At 38.5% G+C, this 23,694-nt stretch overlaps 1 protein-coding gene across 11 annotated transcripts in view; it reads right to left on the reverse strand.

The window, feature by feature from the left end:
• CEP128 (centrosomal protein 128) overlaps positions 1 to 23,694 on the reverse strand; it is a 475,959-nt gene that overhangs the window by 102,052 nt on the left and 350,213 nt on the right. For all 11 annotated transcript variants that reach the window (XM_061429611.1, XM_061429609.1, XM_061429607.1 and 8 more), the window contains one exon: positions 3,975 to 4,024. In XM_061429611.1, the coding sequence (XP_061285595.1) occupies positions 3,975 to 4,024 (50 nt within the window). The remainder of the gene's footprint in view (positions 1 to 3,974; positions 4,025 to 23,694) is intronic.

Raw genomic sequence — 23,694 nt, forward strand, 5'->3', positions numbered from 1 at the left:
GCAGACCACCTGACCTGCCTCCTGAGAAATCTGTATGGAAGTCAAGAAGCAACAGGTAGAACCGAACATGGAACAATGGACTCATTCCAAATTGAGAAAGGAGATCGTCAAGGCTGCATACTATCACCCCGCTGATTTAACTTATATGCAGAGTACATCATGTGAAATGCCAGGCTGGATAAAGTACAAGCTGGAATTAAGTTTTCCAGGAGAAATACCAACCACCTCAGATTTGTAGATGACACCAGCTTATGGCAGAAAGCGAAGAGGAACTAAAGAGCCTCTTGATGAAAGTGAAAGTGGAGACTGAAAAAGTTGGCTTAAAGCTCAACATTCAGAAAACTAAGATCATGGCATCTGGTCTCATCACTTCATGGCAATTAGATGGGAAATAATGGAAACAGTGACAGACTTTATTTTGGGGGGCTCCAAGATCACTGCAGATGGTGAATGCAGTCATCAAATTAAAAGACGCTTGCTCCTTGGAAGAAAAGCTATCACAGACCTTGAAAGTGTATTAAAAAGCAGAGACACTACCCAGCTGAAAAAGGTTGGTGTGTATAGTGAAAGGTATGGTTTTTCCAGTAGTCATGTATGAGTGTGTGAGTTGTACCATCAGGAAGGCTAGTGCTGAAGAAGTAATGGTTTCGAACTGTGGTGCTGGAGAAGACTCTAAAGAGTCCCTTGGACAGCAGGGAAATCAAACCAGTTAATCCTAAAGGAAATCAATCCTGAATATTCATTAGAAGGACTGATGCTGAAGCTGAAGCTTCAATACTTTGGCCACCTGATGCAAAGAGCTGACTCACTGGAAAAGACCCTGATGCTGGGAAAGATTGAAGGCAGGAGGAGAAGGGGATGACAGAGGACGAGACGGTTGGATGGCATCACTGACTCAATGGACGTGAATTTGAGCAAGCTCTAGGAGATGGTGTAGGGCAGGGAAGCCTGACATGCTGCAGTCCATGGGGTGGCAAAGAGCTGGACACGGCTGAGCGTCTGAGCAGTAACAACAATCTGATAGTGCCCCAAATGTTCACACCTAACATACATGAAGAACCCCCATTCCTCTTCACTCTCTCTGCTACCAGCCAGTTCAAGTCAGCACCATCTCCTCCCAATATTCTCACAAACTTTTGCTTAATTGGTCTCTTTGGTTTCAATCTTGCCAGTCCCCAGTGATTTTAGACTTCACAGCCAGTTACTTCGTAAAAATGTAAATTTGATCATATTGCTGTCCTGTTTGAAACTCTTTACTAAAGGGTTTCCCATATACTAAAGGTAGAATTCCAACTCCTTTATGAGATCCTTTAGACCTCTATTCATCTTACAAATTCTTGTCTTGCCTCTCCTCTTTCAGATGCTACATTCCACCATATTGAAAGTCTCTCAGGTCCTTAAAAATGAAATTGATTCCTTAGGTCCTCCCATATCCTTCCTACTGCCTAGAACTTATTTTTACTCTACAACTATCAATGCTAACTCCTGGTTATCATTTAAACACTGGCTTCCTTTGAGAAGCCTACCTGGATTGCCACTCCAACCCTGCTCTTCCTACCCACGTTCAACCCTCTGTACTTGCACCCAACATACCCTTATCTCCAATAAAGATGAGGGTTGTTTTATGTTCCCACAATGATGTAAACATTGTCTCTAACACAATTTTTAATATTTTATTATAAACACCTACTTAATATTTTTCTCATTAATTTTGGTATAAAAGGGCAACAAACTACCCAGTATAAGCAGCTTGTCCAGTACAGCACCTTGCATAGAACTGGTGCTCAATGAATATTTCTTCAATAAGTAAATGGAGCACCTTTGACTTATAGGAACTGGGAAGTGTTTAGAGATAAATAAATACCCCCTGCCCTTAAGGAGGATAACATTAAATGCAGAATGGCTGTTATACATAATTATATGATGATAATGAGTAAATAAAATTGACTTCAATTTGGATACATGGGGATGTGCTAACATGGTACATTGGAATTAAATATTTAGCTCTCCCTTCTGGGATAATCTAATCCACACTAAACACTTTTGGAAGACTGTTTTATGATTTTATATTACAGATGAGAAAATAGGCACAGCAAAGTTAATTGAGTCCCTCAAGGTTACCCAGTGAATCAGAAGCAGAGCCAAGTTGTCAATATCTAGTACTTAGTGCTCTCATTTTTAAAAACCATTCTGTCTTTTTCTGTGATTGTCAGACTTCACTCTGTATACTTTAACAGCCTTCTCATAAATATCTCTTGTACTATGTATATTTGCATATGGAAATTCATGAATGGAGGTACTTTGCGATGCATTTTCTTCTAGCCTTTAAAGTGCGAGGCTTTCTGGGATGTGTCTCTGCACTCCCGTACACTCTGAGGTACTCCCTTCTTTGTTCTTAATAGAGTGTTCTCGTTAGGCACTAATTGCCACTACAAAGTGCCAAGGTTGAATTCTTCCACACTGGACCTCACATCGGATACTCTACATCTTTAAGTGCCCATAGTGAGTTGGCTGGTGCATTCCACTGCACTCAGTGGACATTCTGGTGGAAAATGCTGTCAATAATAAATATTTGAGAAGCAACACAGGCTAGTAATTTAACAGGATTTCTAGTTCCAACATTCATATTGTGAGAGAAATAAACTCAAAAAGGTTTATGATACCATTTCAAAAGGCCAGATATGTACTAAGCACTCAATAAATATGCTTATACGTGGTATTCGGGGGCTAGAGGCAAACAGTGCATAATCAAAAGGCATCAGAAAGCCTTTATCACCTCCTCACTATATACAATTAGTGTACAAACTTTCACTCTTTATAGCAACAAGTATTGCTGATATTAATTTCTCAGAGACAGGGCAAGTATACACTTGAGATTTTTTCCCCTAGCCCCAGACTGGACCAACCAGGGCTCTTTCTTTTTATACCTGAATATAGCACAAGGTGTTAAAAGAATTTAAGCTGTATAAATTGTGGCTAACACATGTGACTTTTATTAGGTATGCAGTAATAAAATTAGGTATTTTATTAGGTATACTACACTCCTCTGAATCATTTTTCAGATCAGTTATACAATTTTCTCTCACCAGATCCATTATCAAATAAAACAACCCCAATAAGAGAACATTTCCCTTGCTCTGTGAGCTTTGCTTAAGCAGTCCTTTGTTCACCAGAAGCAAACATCTCTACCCCTAAAGCGCTCAAGCCAGCTCCTTATATCAGTCTCCAGCCCCGCCTTGCGGCTCCAGGCTCAGGAAGAACTCTAAAGGTCCAAAGTATTTACTGTTCTTAATCCCCAGTGATGTTAAATGAATTGGTTCTGTCATGTGAGTATAACTGATTATGTTTCCCCTAATAAAGATAGACACTCAAGTTACCCATTTGTAAGTCAGCCTATGTAAAAGGAAGAGAGAACTTCTGTCAGATGCTAAGTTAACATCAATTGCTCACACCATGGAAATGTCAATTAAAATTTGAGTGCAATCTTTCAAACACAATTTTCCAGTCCAAGAAATGTGCATATATCCATAGTGAATTGAGAGGCATACAAGGCAAAGTATTAAGCTCAACGGATGTGTTAATATTCTTGGTTGGTCATTGGTAATAATAGGATGATATTTGTAGAGTCAGAATACTTTTGATTTCACATGAAAATGCAGATTCTGTGAATTAATTCTCATTCATTAGCTCTGTTTAAGGGGAAAGGACTTTTCAGAGATGTTGCTTCATTTCTGAATGCTGCAGTTCCTACTAAGCTCTACCAAGAAAAAAATGGTTCAAGAGTACATAGAGATGGAGTTGGCTTCCTGCTTTCAGAGATTATGAATGCTCTCAAACACTTCAAAAACAAAGTAAATTTCAAGCTGGGTTTTAAAGCTCCATTTGCCATAGTAGTCTGAATGTGACTATGATAAAGGCTAACAGAGTGAAAACAAATGTTTAAACCAAAGGTACCTGCCCACTGGAGAACTTACCTGCAGAGATTCCATTTCTTCATCTTTTCTATGAGTCTCCTCCAGCAGATCTAAAATAAGAAAGTAAAATACCAGTTAAAATATAATGTAAAAATGTATTGCCTCTTAGTATCAAAAGTAGATTCGGTCAGTAGCTTGCATAAACTATTGCCTAGAAAGAGAATTTGATGTTAAAGTATGAGAAACAACAAGAAAGGAATGCTCTCCGATCCCAGCTGATGACACGTGGCAGAGATCTGGGCCCTGCCATGCCTAAGCTAGCTGAGAAGCCCTGGGTGATCTGAGGTCCGGTGGAGATACCAGAAAATGAGACCAACTCAAGTACAAGTCCAACATCATACCAATGCTTTAGAAATTTGGTCTAATGCTTATGCAACTCAAAAAACAATACAAAATTTTCTTTAAAAAAAAAAAAATTTTCTTTTGAAAGAAAAAAAAAAAAATAGAGACAATCCATTTGCTCTTAAAATAAGCTCCCAAGCCAAGTTCTACCTCCAGAGTCAATTTTTACAACCAAATTAAAATACCCTGGAATAATGGGTGTTATTAATGGAAAGAGAACACCCTCTTAACTGTAAAGTCATATTAATTATCATTTCACACTGAGAGGGTGGGAAGTGCAGAAGCCACATCTGACCAACCGCCTGGCACCATCTCAGAGAAATCAGAGGCTGGAAGGTGAGTCAGTCAACTCCAGAGACTTCTGTCTAAATACATGTGTACAGGCATGGTGTCTCAGTGTCCTGCATTAATTTATGAACTTGCTACAAAGGAAAAGGCATTTGGCAAGCAGAATTTTCTGCCTGCAGCCATTCCACCCTGTGCTATGATCTTATTAGATCTTGCAAACCTAAAGAGGGCTGGGCTGACTTAGAACTTGGATTAAAACTGGGGAAAAAAATACCTACAGCAGCACACATCATGATTAGTGTTTGCCTCACTCTGTGATGTATATAACTTACCAAGAGGCTGTGCTGCATAAAGGAAAAGACAACATACAGAAACTCAATGTATGCCCCAGAAAAGCAAATGCAAATGTTAGTAGCAAATGCTACCAGAAGGAGCAGGAAAGTAGTAGAGTGGGTAACAAGTCACACTGGTCTATCATAACTGGGAGGGCAACATCCTGAAACTTCAGGAGACTGGTAGATGATATAATTGATGGTGATGACTTTTTGAGACTGCACAGTGAAGAGAAATACAGAGGAACGTCAGGCAATCTCCTTAAGACAATGTACTGGGGTTAGGGATAAAAGTCAGGTTGTGCTTTGTACCTGTCGATGGCTGATGTTGGCTCCCAAAGGACCCATAATCAGTTACATCAAGAAAGCTATGGGAGAATTATTAGGGTTTTATTTTTAAAGGTTTTTGTTGGCACATCAGAATTTTTAGCTATATGGTACAGACACCAAATGGTGGTGTGATACGATAAGTGTCCTCGATCATTCCACTTCCTTTATCCTTACTTATCCACATCGTGACATTGCAGCTACTGTCGTTAAGGGGTCACGGGTATCTCGCATCTAAGCTTGCCACCTGACTTGATCTGGTAAATAGAAAACAGCAGAAGCAAGTGTGTGCACATCCACACTGAGTTCACTTTTCCACGTGGTATTCTGTCACTACCATTTGAACAAGCCCAGTCCAGCCTGCTAGGTGACAATAGACACATGGTCCAGGATTCTTTCCACTCCTGAACCTCTGCAGGTTGCCCCAACTGGTAGCCAGCAAATGCCCAGAAGCCAGATGACTTACTGTTAGTCATCTGGCTTCATAAAAGGAAAATACAACGCACAGAAATTCAATGTATATGCCAGAAGGGCAAATGCAAATGTTTTTAGCAAATGCTGCTAGATGGAGCAGGAAACAGTAGTATAGTGGGTAGCAAGTCGCACTGGTCTGTGTCGTAACTGGGAGGGCAATATCCTGAAACTTCAGGAGACCTGGCATAATATAACTGATGGTGCTGGGAGCCAACAGAGACCAGACAAACTGCCCAGCTAAGCCCAAAACCAATTTCAGCTCACGGAATCATGACTTATGAAATAAATGTAATTGGGGGTTGTTTTGGTACATAGCACTTGCTCACTGATAATAATCAGCTAACTGAACATGCTAGCTGAACAGCAAGCATTTAGAACTTATTAGAAGGCTATAAGATTAATTAATGTATTGGTTAATTAACCAATACATTTAATAACAATAGATAATAGAAAAAATGATCCAGATTCTGGAGAGAGAAACAACTGACCTGGGTGGGTAGGAATGTAGGTAGCGTGAACTAATGGGCATTTTATACTGGGTAACACTAACCTTCATGTTACTCCACTCAAGATGGAATTCCATACAGAGAAGAGCTAATGAGACCAGCTTAGATCTTTTGCTTACTGCTTGGCCAAGGGAAAGTATGAAACACTTTCATTGATAATCCCAGAAGAATTGGATGAAGACCAGAAAGGACTGTTTCCAAACACCAGGGTACTATTAACAAGAGGAGGAGGTATGGATATCAGACAGGCCAAAACAACAGATGGTTTTAGTAATTTATCTTCAGCACAACTCTGTTCAATATTTGTGAGACATAAATTACTTCAATGTCTTGGCTATTGTAAATAATGCTTCAATAAACATGGGGGTGAATATATCTTTTTGGATTTAGTGTTTTCATTTTCTTCAGAAAAATACCCAGAAGGGGAATTGTAGGATCATGTGGCTGTTGTAGTTTTAATTTTTGGAGGAGCCTCCAAACTATTACCTACAATGGTTGCACCAACTTACATTCCAACAGGGTTCCCTTTTCTGTATATCCTTGCCAACATTTGCTTCTGCTGTCTTCTTGAGAATAACCGCGCTAACAGGTGTGAGGTGACACCTCATCATGGTTTTGATTTGCATGCCCCTGATGATGGGTGATGTCAAGCATCTTTTTAAATGTATAGCAGCCATCTGTATACTTCCCTTGGAAAAACGTCTATTCACCACCTCTGCCCATTTTTTAAATCAGATTTTTTTTAATTGAGTTGTCTGACTTCTTTACATTGATATGATTTAGATATTAACTCCTTATCAGATTTATCATTTTCAAATATCTTCTCCCCCACAGTGGGTTGCTTTTTTGTTGATGATTTCCTTTGCTCTGCAAAAGCTTTTCAGTTTGATATAGTCACTTTTTTTTTTTTTTCTTTTGCCCTTGCCTGAGGAGACACATCCAAAAAATACTGCTAAGATATCCCTATGTTTTCTTCTAGGAGTCTTATGGCTTCAGGTCTTATCAAGTCTTTAACTCATTTTTAGTTTATTTTTGTATATTGTGTAAGAAAGTATCTGTGAATCAATAAAGAAGATGTGATACATATATAGAATGAAATATTAGCCATAAAAAAAGGACTGAAATCTTGCCATTTGTAACAACACAGATGGACCTAGAGGATATTATGCTAAGTGAAATAAGTCAGAGAAAAAAAGACAAATACCATAGTATTTCACTTACAAGTGGAATCTAAAAACAAATCCATAACACCAAACAAACAAAACAAAACAGACAAAGTCATGGATACAGTGAACAAACCAGTAGTCTAGGGGTGGGTGGGAAGGTTGGTGAAGTAAGTGAAAGGGATTAAGAGGTACAAACCTCCAATTATGAATAAGTCATGGTGATGGAATGTATGGTATAGGGAACACTGTCAATAAAACTGCAACAGCTTTGCATGATGACAGATGTTTACTAAACATACCATGGTGATCAATCTGCATTGTATCAGATCAGATCAGTCACTCAGTCGTGTCCGACTCTTTGCGACCCCATGAATCGCAGCACGCCAGGCCTCCCTGTCCATCACCAACTCCTGGAGTTCACTGAGACTGACGTCCATTGAGTCAGTGATGCCATCCAGCCATCTCATCCTCTGTCGTCCCCTTCTCCTCCTGCCCCCAATCCCTCCCAGCATCAGAGTCTTTTCCAATGAGTCAGCTCTTCGCATGAGGTGGCCAAAGTACTGGAGTTTCAGCTTTAGCATCATTCCTTCCAAAGAAATCCCAGGGCTGATCTCCTTTAGAACGGACTGGTTGGATCTCCTTGCAGTCCAAGGGACTCTCAAGAGTCTTCTCCAACACCACAGTTCAAAAGCATCAATTCTTCGGCGCTCAGCCTTTTTCACAGTCCAACTCTCACATCCATACATGACCACTGGAAAAACCATGGCCTTGACTAGACGGACCTTTGTTGGCAAAGTAATGTCTCTGCTTTTGAATATGCTATCTAGGTTGGTCATAGGAGTAAGCATCTTTTAATTTCATGGCTGCAGTCACCATCTGTAGTGATTTTGGAGCCCAGAAAAATAAAGTCTGACACTGTTTCCCCATCTATTTCCCATGAAGTGATGGGACCGGATGCCATGATCTTCGTTTTCTGAATGTTGAGCTTTAAGCCAACTTTTTCACTCTCCTCTTTCACTTTCATCAAGAGGCTTTTGAGTTCCTCTTCACTTTCTGCCATAAGGGTGGTGTCATCTGCATATCTGAGGTTATTGATATTTCTCCCGGCAATCTTGATTCGAGCTTGTGTTTCTTCCAGTCCAGCTTTTCTCATGATGTACTCTGCATATAAGTTAAATAAACAGGGTGTATTGTATAGAAATGTCAAATTACTATGTTGTATTGTTTTTGTCCAGTCGCTAAGTTGTGTCCAACTCCTTGCGACCCCATGAACTGCAGTACGCCAGGCTTCCCTGTCTACCAATTCCCAGAGTTTGCTCAAACTCATGTCGATTGAGTTGGTGATGCCATCCAACCATCTCTTTCTCTGTCTCCCTCTTCTCCTCCTGCCCTCAATCTGAAACTAATACAATATTGTGTGTCAACTAAACGTCAATTAAATTTTTTTTTAATAAAAAAGTATTTGTGAGATACAAAACCACTACTGTGTCACTATGTGGCCATGGCCATTTTGCTCCACAACTTACTGATACAGGAGGTTCTCAGAACTGAACCCCTTGTGATGAATGACATGGCTTAATGAAACAGTGGAGCTGGAAGAGTGGATAGTGGGGTATAACAACCATTAAAGAAAACTGATCTTGTTCTTCCAGGGTCAACTTGGTATGCCAAACATCAATCTTCTTAGCCAAAACTTAACTGGATAAGTAACAGGTTTTGAATCTTATAGCCAAGCTCAACTCACACATTTGATAAAATAAATTATTTTTATTTTACTTAGTAAAGGAGTTCAGTCTATCCTTAGAAGATCATAGAGCTATCGCAATTTAAAAATTATGCTCCCGGTTTTCTTCAAATACATAAACGTGACACTGCTCTTCTAAAAAGCTGATACCAATGGCAATGCTTGATTTTGAATGACTTAAAAAACTACCATGGAATTCCTATAATTGATTTAAAATACAGAACTCCCCTTCTGTTCACCCTCACTGATCTTCATCCCGGCTTCTATCACGGTATAAGTGGACAGCTGTTCTTCTTCTGTCTCTATGTCCAATCCTTCCCTTTGAGAACTTCAGATTCTTCTCCACATGGTTCCTGTGAAACTTTCAGTCAAAGGGCCAACCTCTCTGGCCACAAAAGTAAGTCCTGACCCAGACTGGCCTGTCAGGGCACCTTTCCTGCCCAAGCATATAAGCTAAGCAAATGCCAGCAGGAATCATTTTTTTAGGGAACAATATGGATTCCAAGAGAGAACGCTCCTTCTGAACCTGCAAGCTTAGATAAGCCTGGCGCTTCCAAGGTGCTATTTTCTCCTGTGTCAAAGGAACGTGTGCAAGCGATGAAGCTGGCAGGAAAGAACAGAGTCAAGAAACAGAACTGGCTGAGGACAAGGTCCACCCTTGTCTGAAGGCCACATAACCACTTCTAATGTTGTTCTTTTCTTTTTTTTCAGTAGTAGCTGCATTGCTGTCATTGCTAAAAGTCTCTGGGGATGTGGTTGTGCTGAACCTTCTTATCTCTGCGCAGAAACTTGGAGAACTTGGGGTTAGCAAGAACTTCGTATTTCACAGTGAAACATTTCATTCTGTAATAAACAGATGAAGACATGAAGCTCCAAGAAGGCAAACTGTTTGCCTGCAATTACCTAGCGCTGCAGCCACAGCTAGAGCTCTGCTCTCCCGCCTTCCTAGCTCATCTCTTTAGTACCACTCAGGACTTAGTTGCATCCTTCTTCATATGGTTATTTTATTTAAAAATAATTTAACAATGTATTTATTTATGGCTGCACTGGGTCTTCGTCGCTGCCCATGTGTTTTCTCGAGTTCCAGTGAGCAGGACTACTCTCCAGTTGTGGTGAGAGGGCTTCCCACTCTGGTGGTGTCTCTTGTGGAGCATGGGCTTCAGGGTGCTCTGGCTTCAGCTGCTCCACGGCATGTGGGACCTTCCCAGATTGAACCCATGTCCCCTGTGTTGGCAAATGGATTCTTAACCACTGGATGACCAGGGAAGTTCCATACGGTTATTTTTTAAGTGCACACATCCGTATTTGTCTCACTTATCTTAGGAGCCACTGATGTCAACAACGAGGGCTTTGATGTCTTTATATCCACAGCTTCCCTAACCACTGCTTAACCACCTTTGCTACTTAACTCAGGTCCCCAAAATACCTTTCTCTGCCTATATCATTTCTTTATTCATTTGCTCACTTGCTAGTTGCATTGTTCAAGTATAGGCATTTGGAATGATAAACAGGGTTGTTAACCTGTGCTGATGAAAAATGGCTACTAGGCATCGCTGAGAAGTGACTGCTCTATTGCAAACAGACATGAGATGGGAGAACACAGGTGAGACCTCTGGACAGCTGACGTTACACAATGCTGTGACCATCGACTGTGCTGTGACACCTGGTTCTAATGAGCAAACTGCTGTTTGTTCTTCCTTGCTTTAGAACAAATGGTCAGCATGGAAAAAGCTGAAGGGCTTCTCTGCTCCCTTGCTCACCACTGGCATGTTCCTGTTTTGCTTTATTATTCTCTGGTTTGCTGTTCAACACAAACAGCAATTCAACTGCCATGCAAATTGCTGTGGCTAAATGTGCTTCCATCAACATTAGTAAATGAGATTTTTTTTTTTTTTGGTGAAAAGGGCAGCCATCCTGTGTATTTTTTTTGGACTGGCTTGAGCCAGTTTAAATGAGCTGATACTAACTCATTATGACATATGGTTATTAGAGGAGGGAAAAAGTCCCACTTACAAAAGCAGGACATTATGGATGAGTAGCGGAGAGTCCTGTTGTTCTGTTTTGTTTTCCTCCACGTTGCATTTCTCTGGCACACACAGGGTAATATATCATGATCATGTTTCTGGCTAAGACTGTCTTCCACCACTTCCTTTGCAACTAGTGGTCTGGCTATTTAAGGAGGTTTGACACTTTTTAAATGTTGATTCTGGTTCCTAGTAGCCAAGGAAACAGATAGGTTGTTTGTTTAATTGCTTTTAAAAGGAGAATCCTGTTCAGGTGTGCATAAGTCATTTAGCAGCTTGACCCTTCACAGAAAGGTTGGAGATCAAGCTTAGACAGAAGTAGGTTTTTGGTTTTTTTTTCCCCTAAATTTTACTATAAAATATCTCATCCATATTATAACTCAGCCTAGTTGTTAATGGAGAGAAAGTTCTAGAAACAAGGGTTTCAGACTCAGCAGCATTTATAACAACAGCACTGGACACGGTAGCAGTGGCAGAAGAATATGGTGAAACAGTGACTGCAGTTTAGGGAAAAGCATTTAGTTTCTGGCTCCTGCACCCCATTTAGTAATTTAGTGCTCCTTTTCAATGCTGCTCTACGTACCCTAACATCTGTGAAAAACAACGTGATGTGAAAGTAGCTCGGACGTGTCCAGCTCTTGAGACCCAGGGGACTGTACAGTCCACGGAATTCTCCAGGCCACAATACTGGAGTGGGTAGCTGTCCCCTTATCAAAGGGATCTTCCCAACCCAGGGATCGAACCCACGTCTCTCGCATTGCAAGCGGATTCTTTACCAGCTGAGCCACCAAGGAAGCCCAAGAATACTGGAGTGGGTAGCCTATCCCTTCTCCAGCGAATCTTCCCAACCCAGGAATTGAACCAGGGTCTCCTGCATTGCAGGCAGAGTCTTTACTATCTGAGCTACAGGGAAGCCTGTGGAAAACAACAGATAATGTAAAATAATAGATAATGTAATTCCCATGAAATTTCTGTGGAAAACCCATGGGAAACAATAGATAATGTAAATTCTCAAAAGAATAATTTGTAACAAGTAAACCTGTGCCATTTTTCTTTGTGGGTGGTAGGTGTGGTACAATGGAATTAATCAAATTAAAGAACACACCACAACCCTTAAGACATCGCAAACGGTGGGCTTAGCCTTCCGCTGTTATATACTAGATGCTCCAGGTACTATCTACATGCTGAAAACACGGTCAGTTTCTCTTTTCTTTTCCTGGCTCCCAAGTTATTCAGGATTGCTGACACTTTAGGGACCACTGAACTAACCTAATGCCAAGGTTTTTGATTCTTTTAAAAAAGAAGTAGAATTCTTATGAATGAAGTCACACACACTGTGCGCATAAACAAACATATTAAAACATATAAACATAGCATAAACAAACAATTTAAAAAGCTAAAAGAAAGCAGCTTTGGTGGAAGCAGAAGTGAAGGGCCTGGAGGCCCGGACACTGGACTTCCCTCTCACCCTGGCATCAACCTCTGTGGGGCTGTGATATGGCTCTAAAGCTCCACACTGTGCTGAGGACCACTGCTCACTGCTCTAACACACTTTCCACATCTTAGAGATGAGGACTGAGTTCCGAGAGATTAAAAGTCCCTGTCAACATCACATAACTAGTGAAGAGAAGTGTGTGAACTTGAGCCCGGGGTTTCTGAACTGGACCGGGGTACAACACTTCATTTCTCAAAACAGTGACTATCTTCCTTTGCCTTTCGAGACTTCTACTGACATGACATAGTATTTCAAGCTCTGCCATAAATGCCTATACATTTTCCAATGTCTTCCCAAACTAAAAGGAAACTTTGCTAAAGCACTTGAGCAACATCAGGCACCTATGAGAATACCTACAGTTAACGACAGTCCACAATAAAATGCCTCAACTCTGGGAGATGATGTCAAAAGATGTGGCTGTGGTGGAAAGCAAACACCTAGACACTTGAGAAAGCAGTTGTTTTTGGCAAAATGTGTTCAACATACAACATATATAGTATCTCACAACATAAAAACAGCAAAAAATTTGTTTAAAGGAAAAGGTGACAGTTAAATAGTTCCTCAGCTTAATATAACATTTGTCAGCAAATGTTTTGCCTATTTTTTTACACTAGTAAAGGTAAATAAGATAAATGAATAACACTATGATTATACATTAGACAAAAAACCTCAAACAATAATAAAATGTATGCTTTAAAATTAATAAGTAAAACACTTAATATAGTGTGAAAGTGTATAAATTAACATTAGTAAAACACTTAATACAGCCTGGTACATAGTAAGAGTTTATATATATATGTACACATATATAGTAATAATTACCCTTAGTACACCTGCAAAAATTAGAAAAATATGCGAAAAATAATCACCTGCATTTTGAAACAAATAAGCCAAACAAGCCCTCAAGCGTTCTGCGTTTGGATTCCATCCATAACTGGTAGCTACATTTCTTATAACTCGGCCATATCTACTGCCACCCACTGGCACATATCTGGATATACCACGGCGAGTTAAGAGTTTTCTCATCAGGCCTGACCACAGAAAACACACAGGTTAAAATGAAGAACAACATTCAAAAAGTATGTCTATCCTCTGTGGTTTGTCTCAGACGCTGAAACAACATGCTGGTCTACAGATGGAGCCCAAATGGCCCCATAAATGAAAGGCTTATAATCCACTGTCTGTCTTAGGCATGTGGTAAAACACCCAAATACAGGTACTCATGTTTTATTTGATGTCAGTTCATTTCTGGTGAAACTTTCCATCTTGACAACTTTAGAGATTTAAAACAACTTCTCCATAAAACTGCGACATTATGGAAAACAACAGAATAATCTGCCCATTCAGCCTCATTCTTGGCTCTGGTGTGAAGAAACACCAAGATACAGAATGGAGGTTTCAACTGAGTCAGCTATTAAGATTTTTAATATTTCGACTAGCACCAAGGGCAGAAAAAGCAAGAATATCTTAAGAAACAAGTTAACTGGCTTAAATCAATTTAAGGGCTCTTTTGGTTAAAAGGACTACATGTGACAATTAGCATAATGAGCAAGAGACAGTTATGATCTGTTCTAAACACCACTTTGAGAATAAGTTTCATGAGCTCAAATTCAGGCATAAAATCATTTTCCTCCCTACATACAGTATCTCTAAATTAAATTCACCTAATGGAAAGCTTGGCTTTTATTTAAATTCCTTTATCTTGGACTGTTTAGGTTCTGGACTTATAAGGTATAAGCAGGTATGTATTTTGGGGCCTATAGTAATTCTGGCTGTTTGATGTGTTCTTTTATCATCTTCGATTTATAGAAATCCCAAGTCTTTGTGCTTGTTTCTTGATGTACCTACTAATAAATCAGATCTAGGCTTCTTAGGCCTTTCAAACCCTGGGTCTACTCTAAATATATCCTAAATAGAGATGAAGGTCTGAAAACCAAACATAAAGAAGAAATCTTAATAGCAATGAGAGAGAAACAATACCATAGTTATAGGAGGAAAATAGAATCCTAGCAAATTTCTCTTTAGAATCCATTGAGATGATAAAAATTTTTTAAATGCTGATAGAAAAAGAAATGACAACTCAAGAGTCCTGTGTGCAGTGAAAGTTTCCTTCAAGACTAAAGGTGAATTCAAGGCATTTTCAGGAAGAAAAATTAAGATAATTAGTTGTCAACAGCTGTTATTATAGGGACTGATACTTAAAAAACAACTAAAGACAAGTCCCTAAAGAGAGATTATAAAAGAATCTTAGAAGATCAGGAAGAAAAAAAGAGCACAGTAATCAAATATATGGATAAATCCAATAGATTTGCCTTCTCCTATTGAGTTTTTAAAATCATGTTTGATAGTTGACATAATAAATTTAACATGATATGACATGATTCTAAATAAATATAGAAGAATATTTAAGACAATTAAATTACAAATAGGAAAGACAAAAGAACATGAAGGAAGAAAGTTTTCTACGCTTCAAACTGATAAAATGACAACCCTAGTAGACTCTGACAGCTATGTACATATAGCGTAATGTTTACAGCAACCACTAAAAAGCTACACAAAGAGATCCATTAGAAAAAGGAATTGATAAATCACAATGGAATTCTGAAAAGACAAAAAAGTGGAATTCTAAAAAACAGGATTTTTAGGAAAAAATGGAACTCTAAAAAAATGAAATTTTAAACATTCAAACAACCCATAGGAAGACAGAAAACAGGCAGAGAAACAGAAAACAAAGAAAACAAACAAACAAACAAAAAATGGCAGACCTAAGTCCTAACATCACTAATTACATTACATAAAGGTGGTCTGTGGGACTTCCCTGGTAGACCAGTGGTTAAGAATCCACCTGCCAGTGCAGGGGACATAGGTTCAATCCCTGGTCTGGGAACTAATATCCCACACGCTGCAAGGCAAAGCGCACCATATCTACTGAACCCTGCACGCTCTAGAGCTCACGTGCCACAGTTACTGAGCTAGTGCACGGTACTACTGAAGCTCATATGCCCTAAAGCCCGTGCTCTGCAACGAAAGAAGCCACCGCAATGAAAAGCCCTGTGCACTACAACTACAGAGTAGCCCCTGCTCACTGCAAGTAGAGAAAGTTGTGTGCAGAAACAAAGAGCCTGTGCGTCACAAGGAAGACCCAGTGCAGCCAAAAAAAAAGGTCTAAATACACCAAATAAAAATAGTAAGATAAAGGACAGAAATTGGCAGACCGGATTAATGACCACTCTGCTACTTATCCATGACATTACCTATGGCCCTAACTATATGCTGTCTATAAGGCCGTCATTTCAAATATAATGATACAGGCAGAATGAAAGTAAAAAAATGGAAAAAAACATACACCATGTAAATATCAATGAAAAAAAAAGGAGGGATTGTTATATTAATGTAAAGTAGATTCCAGAGCAAAGAAAATGACCAGAAACAGAAAAGTATATTTTATACTGATAAAAAGGGTCAATCTAGCAAGTGATATAAGCGAAAGGAACAACAGAAAAACTCAAAACTAGAATCGGAAATTTGAACATCCCTCTCTCAACAATCGGTATTACAGCTTTACAAAAAATCGTCAAGGGTATATATCAGCATAACTATCACAAAGAAACCTCTAAACACATTGAAACTAAACACTTTCAAATAATACGTGGGTCAAAGAGGATTGTCTCAAGGGAGATAAAAATATTAGAAACTGAATAAAATGAAAACACAACATATCAAAGATTGTAGAACACAGCCAAAGGAGTGAAGAGAAGAAAATCTATAAAAATAAAGCATATTTAGAGTAGAGGAAATATCTTATACACTATGCTCCCACATCAAGAATCTAAAAAAAGAAGAAAATAAATCCCGAGCTCCAAAAGGAAAAAAAAAATTAACAACAGAAATCAGTGAAATTGAAAATAGGAACACAATAGAGAAAAATCAGTGAATCAAAGAGGTGCTCCTTATAAAATTCAATAAAACTGGCAAATCTTTAGCAAGGTGGATGAGAGAGCTAGAGTATGTGTGACATCAGGAATGAAACAGGGGCTCTCACTACAGATTAGCAAATAGCAAAGGGATATTATAGGAAAACTATGAGCAACTCTTCATGTATAAATCTGACAATTCAGATGAAATGGACCACTTCTTTAAAACATGTAAAGTATCATAATTTACCAACATAAAATAAATACTTTGAATTGTCTTATAACTATTAAGGAAATTACATTTGTAGTATTAAAATTTCCAGAAATCTCCAGACCAGAAAGTTTCACTGGTGAAGTCTACCAAATGTTTAAAAAAGAATTAGCAAAAAAAAAAGAATTAGCACCAATTTTACACAACTTATTGCAGAAAACAGGAAAAAAGGGATACTTCCCAATTCATTTTATCAAGTATCAGCCTGCCACCAAAAATACACAATTAAAAAAAGAAAAACAAAGAAAAATGCAGCTCCCTCTTAAATACAGATGCAAATATCCTTAACAAAATATTAGAATATAAAATTTAGCAGTAGATAAAAAATTATATATCATGACCAACATGGGTTTATTCTAGGGGTGCAAGCTTGGTTCAATATTTAAAAATCAATCAATGTAATCTATCATTTTAACAGATTAAAGAAAAAAATCACATAATCATGATCAGTTGATACATAAAATTATTTTACAAAATCCGTCATACATTCATGATTTTTTACAAAATCAGAAAAAAGAAACAGAACTTCCTCAACTTGATAAAGAGTATCTATAAAAAACCTACACCTAACATCATTCCTAATGATACAAGATGAAATGTTTTCCCCTTAAGATTAGAAATAAGGTAAGAATGCTCTCTCTCTCACAATTCTTATTCATCATGATATTGTACTATCTCTTCAATGCAATAAAGCAAGAAAAGGGAATGAAACATATACAGATTGGAAACAAAGATATAAATAAAAGTGTCCCTATTGAAGATAACATGATGGTCTTTAGAGAAAATCCCAAAGATTCTAACACAAAAACCTAAATAGACAACACTAGCTACTGAAATCATTAAGTGAACTCAGAAAAGTACAGTATATAAGACAGATAAACAAAAAGAGATTCTGTTTCAAAATACTTGGAATGAACATGCAGAAACCAAAATTAAAAATTAAAACACCAATTTAAAAGACCCCCTCCCAAATGAAACACTTAAGTGTAAACTGAACAAAACATGTGAAGGACTCATATGCAAACACTGGTGAGAAATATCATGTTCATGGGCTGGAAGACTCACTTATAAAGATATCATTTCTTTCCAAACTGATAGGAAAGTTCAATACAATTTCTATAAAAATTCCTGCAATTTTTTTTTTTTTTGGTATCTAAAGACAAGTGGAAACAGTGTCAGACTTTATTTTGCGGGGCTCCAAAATCACTACAGATGGTGACGGCAGCCATGAAATTAAAAGATACTTACTCCTTGGAAGAAAAGTTATGACCAACCTAGATAGCACATTAAAAAGCAGAGACATTACTTTGCCAACAAAGGTCCGTCTAGTCAAGACTATGGTTTTTCCAGTGGTCATGTATGGATGTGAGAGTTGGACTGTGAAGAAGGCTGAGCACCGAAGAACTGATGCTTTTGAACTGTGGTGCTGGAGAAGACTCTTGAGAGTCCCTTGGATGGCAAGGAGATCCAACCAGTCCATCCTAAAGGAGATCAGTCCTGGGTGTTCATTGGAAGGACTGATGCTGAAGCTGAAACTCCAGTACTTTAGCCACCTCATGTGAAGAGTTGACTCATTGGAAAAGACTCTGATGCTGGGAGGGATTGGGGGCAGGGCAAGAAGGGGATGACAGAGGATGAGATGGCTGGATGGCATCACCCACTCGATGGACATGAGTTTGAGTGAACTCCGGGAGTTGGTGATGGACAGGGAGGCCTGGCGTGCTGTGATTCATGGGGTTACAAAGAGTCGGACACGACTGAGCCACTGAACTGAACTGAACTGAAAGACAAGATTATTCTAAAACCTGTAAGGAAAGGTAAAGGAACCAGAGTAGCTAAAACAATTGAGTAAACTGGTTGAAATCAGTTATTCCACTTCTAGACTTGTTACAGAGCAACAGTAATCAAGACTGTGTAGTCTTGGTGGAGGTGCATACACACAGACCAATGGAACGGATAGAAAATCGATTATAGAAACGGAGAACAGATTAGTGGCAGCCAGAAGTTAAGAAGTTAAGTGGGGGTAGAAGAAAAGCGAGTGTAGCTACAAAAGGCAACATGAAAGATCTTGTATTGGTGGAAATGTTCTGTATATTGGCTGTATCGATGCCAGTATCTTGGTTGTGATCATGTACAATAGTTTTGTAAGATATTTTTCTATTGGAGGAATAATGAAATGTAGACATATAGTATTCCCCATGTTGAGACAGATAAAAGATATGTCTACAAATTTACTCCCAAGACCATTATCTTCTCTCAGAACAGCAATATCTTCTTGCATGATCTGTAATGTCCTTCCTAGACTTCCCTAACTAGAAAACATCTTAGCCATTCTTCAAATCCCAGCTAAAGCAAATATCCTTTGTTGCCTTTCACCAACTATCCCATGCCCAACCATCACTCATATTCCTGGAGATAATGCTTTAGGTTCTGTGTCCCCCAAATACTTTGTTTTTTCTATTATAGTAATTGTAAAATATAATTATTCTGAAGTTATAACTATAATTTATTTCATTACATTTTATGTTATTCATATATAATTTATCTCTTCTAATCTTCCTGAAAATGGGATCTCTTGGTATTACTTCTCACAATTTCACATGAATAGATCACCCATAAGACAAAAAGTTTAAAACATTCTGAAGTGTTTTAGAAAAAATGACAGAAAATGGATATCAAAAGTTATTTAATTATGTTTTGAGGCTAATACTTCAAAATGTGCTTTACCATCTATCCATCCTTACTACACTGCCCTAGTCCAAACAACCATCTTCCCTTTCCTACACAAGGACCCATATTTCTACACAGGGACCCATATTCCTACACAAGGACCCATATTTCTAAAGCAAAGCATACGGTTTAATACTCTACTATTATTAAGAGAAAAAAAGAAAAAAAATGGACATTCTAAGGAATATAGAATATAAGCTTTGATGTCATAGTCACTTGGATATATAATCTTATCCATCTATTTATCCTCTGACAAAAGTCAAAAGAATCTAGTCAGACTTGAAATCAGGATAACTTGAAAATTAGAACAACAGAAAAACCAGTGACTATACAGGCCAATCAGTAATTTGAGATTCATGACTAAGTTTCAACCAAGCTCACCCTAGGATGGTATGGTTTCCTCAGTATGATGGAAAAATATCAGAATGAGAGGCAGGAGACCTGGATTCTAGCTCTTTTCTGCTCCTCGTTAGCTAACTAGATTTGTAAGAATGGTCACTTCATCTTTCTTGCCCAAGGTGATCACATCAATAAAATAATGGGAGTGGACTAGATTATTGCAAAAATCTTTCCAGCACTGAAATGTTAAGCAATACATTTTAGTAGACTGCTGTAAGATCTCTAAATGTGAGTTGATGTCTCTTAGTTGAGTGCCTCAGTGGGAGAGTAACAATTATTCAGAATTAATATGGATGAGAATAATCCCCTCAAAGCTTTTTAGAAACCCCAATAGATTCTTCACTTAGTTTAAGTAATTATCCTTATTGTTAGGACTGATAATAAGAACATGCGACAAATTCACTCTCATTCACCTATAATATCTATTTGTTTTCTTTTACACTCAGGGTAAACACACTTTTAGATAATTACAAATCTTCCCTTTTTGTTCTTCAAATGCTCACAATTACAATAATTCTTTTCTATCTTCTTATTCAGAGTTCTTTTTAAATTCTAACAAACAAATCAACTGTTTCATCTGGAAGTATTTCTAATCAATCTTTTAACTGCTCAAAGGAATCTGTATTTAGACAGTTTAGAACATCTCATGCCTCTCACAGTTTGGAGGCTCTGAGCAATCACATGTGGCCGGAAAAACCTATTCAGGCAGGCTAGAGGACTTCCAAGGGAGTTTGCAGGTTGAAACACTGTCACACCCAGGAATTATTAACTGGAGCTGTAAGCTAACTCTTTTTTCAGAGAGAGGTAGTGGGGGACAGCCCCCCGTCAAGTCAGAGGTGTAGGTGAAAGCACAAAGCAGAAAGTAGGCAGACTCTGGTTTTGGGGGTAGATGGGGGACTCCTGAGGCTCGATCCCGCCTTTGAGTATGCCGAGCCTCCTTCCTCATGACCTTTGTCATGGGCGGAGTTCCTCACGCTGGCTACCGGCAGTGATAGAATTCCAGTTGAGCTATTCCAGATCCTGAAAGATGATGCTGTGGAAAGTGCTGCACTCAATATGCAATATGCACTCAATATGCAATATGCCGGCTCCCGGCAGATTTTTACAAAAATGAACTATCTAACACAGATATTTTCATTTGTCAGATCTGTTGCTTTTCTTGTCAGTGTCATGGCAAAAAAAAAAAAAAAAATGGCCATGAATGTCCTCAAAGGACAGCTTTCTCCTGAACCAGGATTCATGCAGACCTTCTAAAGGGCAGACAAGAATACCAAACCTAGTACATGAATAGGGAGAATTATGATTTTTAGGGGGTTTAGTCCCTTCCCATTTATAAGAATTAAAAATGTGTGTCCCATTTAAACAAATGGGTTCAACAAATACCCAACCAACCAGCAATAGAAAAATAAAAGTAAACCAAAACAGTCACCAATGTAAGCATGAAACGAAAAATTTTAAATGAGTATTTTCTTAGGTGTTATATTCACAAGGCAAATGGTTTTCATGGATAATCTCACAGGTCATTGCTTCCTTTAATTAGTAACTTTTGCGAAACATAAAAAAGCCTCAAGTAATTTTTAATACTGATTACAACTGTCTAACCCATTATCAAATTGTCATATTAACACCAGCCACACTACTGCATATCTTTAAAGGTTATTCATTTCATTTTCATAGATTTTAATTAGCTTTTCCTTTTCTACTAGGGTTGATCACTGAACAGCAATAGAAGCATTTTGCCTTCTTTTGCTTTTGGATCTGCAGCATCTTGACTGAATAAGAAGTCCATAAAATGCAAAAAGCCTGTGGATCAGAAATTTGATGGTAGTGGTGACTTATAGTGGAGAAGGAAATGGTGACTTATAGATATATTCAAAAAGCCAGGCTCTGTGAATTCCACGGGTGTCCTGATTGAATCAATTTCATGGTGCCACAATACTTCTGGAAGTCTCTTTAAAATTCCTCTTTCCATTAGCAGCTTCTCTTACTTGCATTAGCTGGGAACAGTACATATAATCATAACTGACAGACTGGAGGGAGTTTAGGTTTATAAAGCAGGGAATGGAAAGGAAAATGATCATTGTTTAGATCCCCAAAGTATAAACTGTGATCTTTGTTTGGGAAACAGAACGTACTGTATTTGTAGTCTAATCCTAAGGGGTTAGCCAGGTCTAGAAGTTTGTAATGAACCTCAAGGGAGCTACTCTCAAACAATGGCCTCTTTTCCCCAACACTTTCATATATAAATATATGTAGAGAACAGGAGTCCCTGGCTTTTGAACACCATGTCATTACACATGTAAGACCTCTGTTCAAATGTCACTGTATCAGAGAGGACTTCCCTGGTCTAAGAAGATCTCAAACAGTACTCTCTACAGTTCTACCTTGATCTGATGTTGATATATATACACTATATAAAATACATACATGTTTTATATATACAACATTTATGAACATCAAAGGCTATGTATCTGAAGACAAACATACAGCTCACTTTCAAAATAAATATATACCTTAGAGAAGATAAATATTTACTAAGAAAAGGTTGAAGCTGCAGAATAAGCATGACCAAAGAAAGCAGAATAACATAAAATTAGAGGAGGAGGAGGAAGAGGCAGGCAGAGTGAGAAACAAAAGTAAAGACACATGGGAAGGACTACCATTTCAATAGTTTCTCCACGTTTCCTAACGTAGATTTAATTTTATTTTTTTTTTTTTTTATATTTAAAAATTTTTTAAAAATTTTATTTTATTTTTAAACTTTACAATATTGTATTGGTTCTGCCATATATCAAAATGAATCCGCCACAGGTATACATGTGTCCCCCATCCTGAACCCTCCTCCCTCCCCCCTCCCCATACCATCCCTCCGGGTCATCCCAGTGCACCAGCCCCAAGCATCCAGCATCGTGCATCGAACCTGGACTGGCGACTCGCTTCACATATAATATTATACATATTTCAATGCCATTCTCCCAAGTCATCTCACCCTCTCCCTCTCCCACAGAGTCCAAAAGACTGTTCTATACATCAGTGTCTCTTTTGCTGTCTCGTATACAGGGTTATTGTTACCATCTTTCTAAATTCCATATATATGCGTTAATATACTGTATTGGTGTTTTTCTTTCTGGCTTACTTCACTCTGTATAATAGGCTCCAGTTTCATCCACCTCATTAGAACTGATTCAAATGTATTCTTTTTAATGGCTGAGTAATACTCCATTGTGTATATGTACCACAGCTTTCTTATCCATTCATCTGCTGATGGACATCTAGGTTGCTTCCATGTCCTGGCTATTATAAACAGTGCTGCGATGAACATTGGGGTACATGTGTCTCCTTCCCTTCTGGTTTCCTCAGTGTGTATGCCCAGCAGTGGGATTGCTGGATCATAAGGCAGATTTCATTTTAAAATCCTATCTTCACCTGTTCAACCATCCTGCCACCGCCTCCGGCGCAGCTCTCTGTTCTTTGCAATCCCATCTCCAGCCCCACTTGCATCCCTGCTCTTTGTGGATATGTCATTATCACTGCCACAGGGTCTTTGATAAGACTGAGTCTTCTTCCTAGAACAAACTTCCCATTCATTCCTTCACTTCACTTAGGTCTCTGCTCAAATATGACCAAATCAGAGAGGACTTCCCTGAACTAAAAAGATCTAAAATGATACACATCTTAGTTCTGTCTAACATACCCTGCTTTTATTTT

The sequence above is a fragment of the Bos javanicus genome, chromosome 10 (assembly GCF_032452875.1).
Source record: "Bos javanicus breed banteng chromosome 10, ARS-OSU_banteng_1.0, whole genome shotgun sequence".
NCBI classification, from domain to species: domain Eukaryota; kingdom Metazoa; phylum Chordata; class Mammalia; order Artiodactyla; family Bovidae; genus Bos; species Bos javanicus.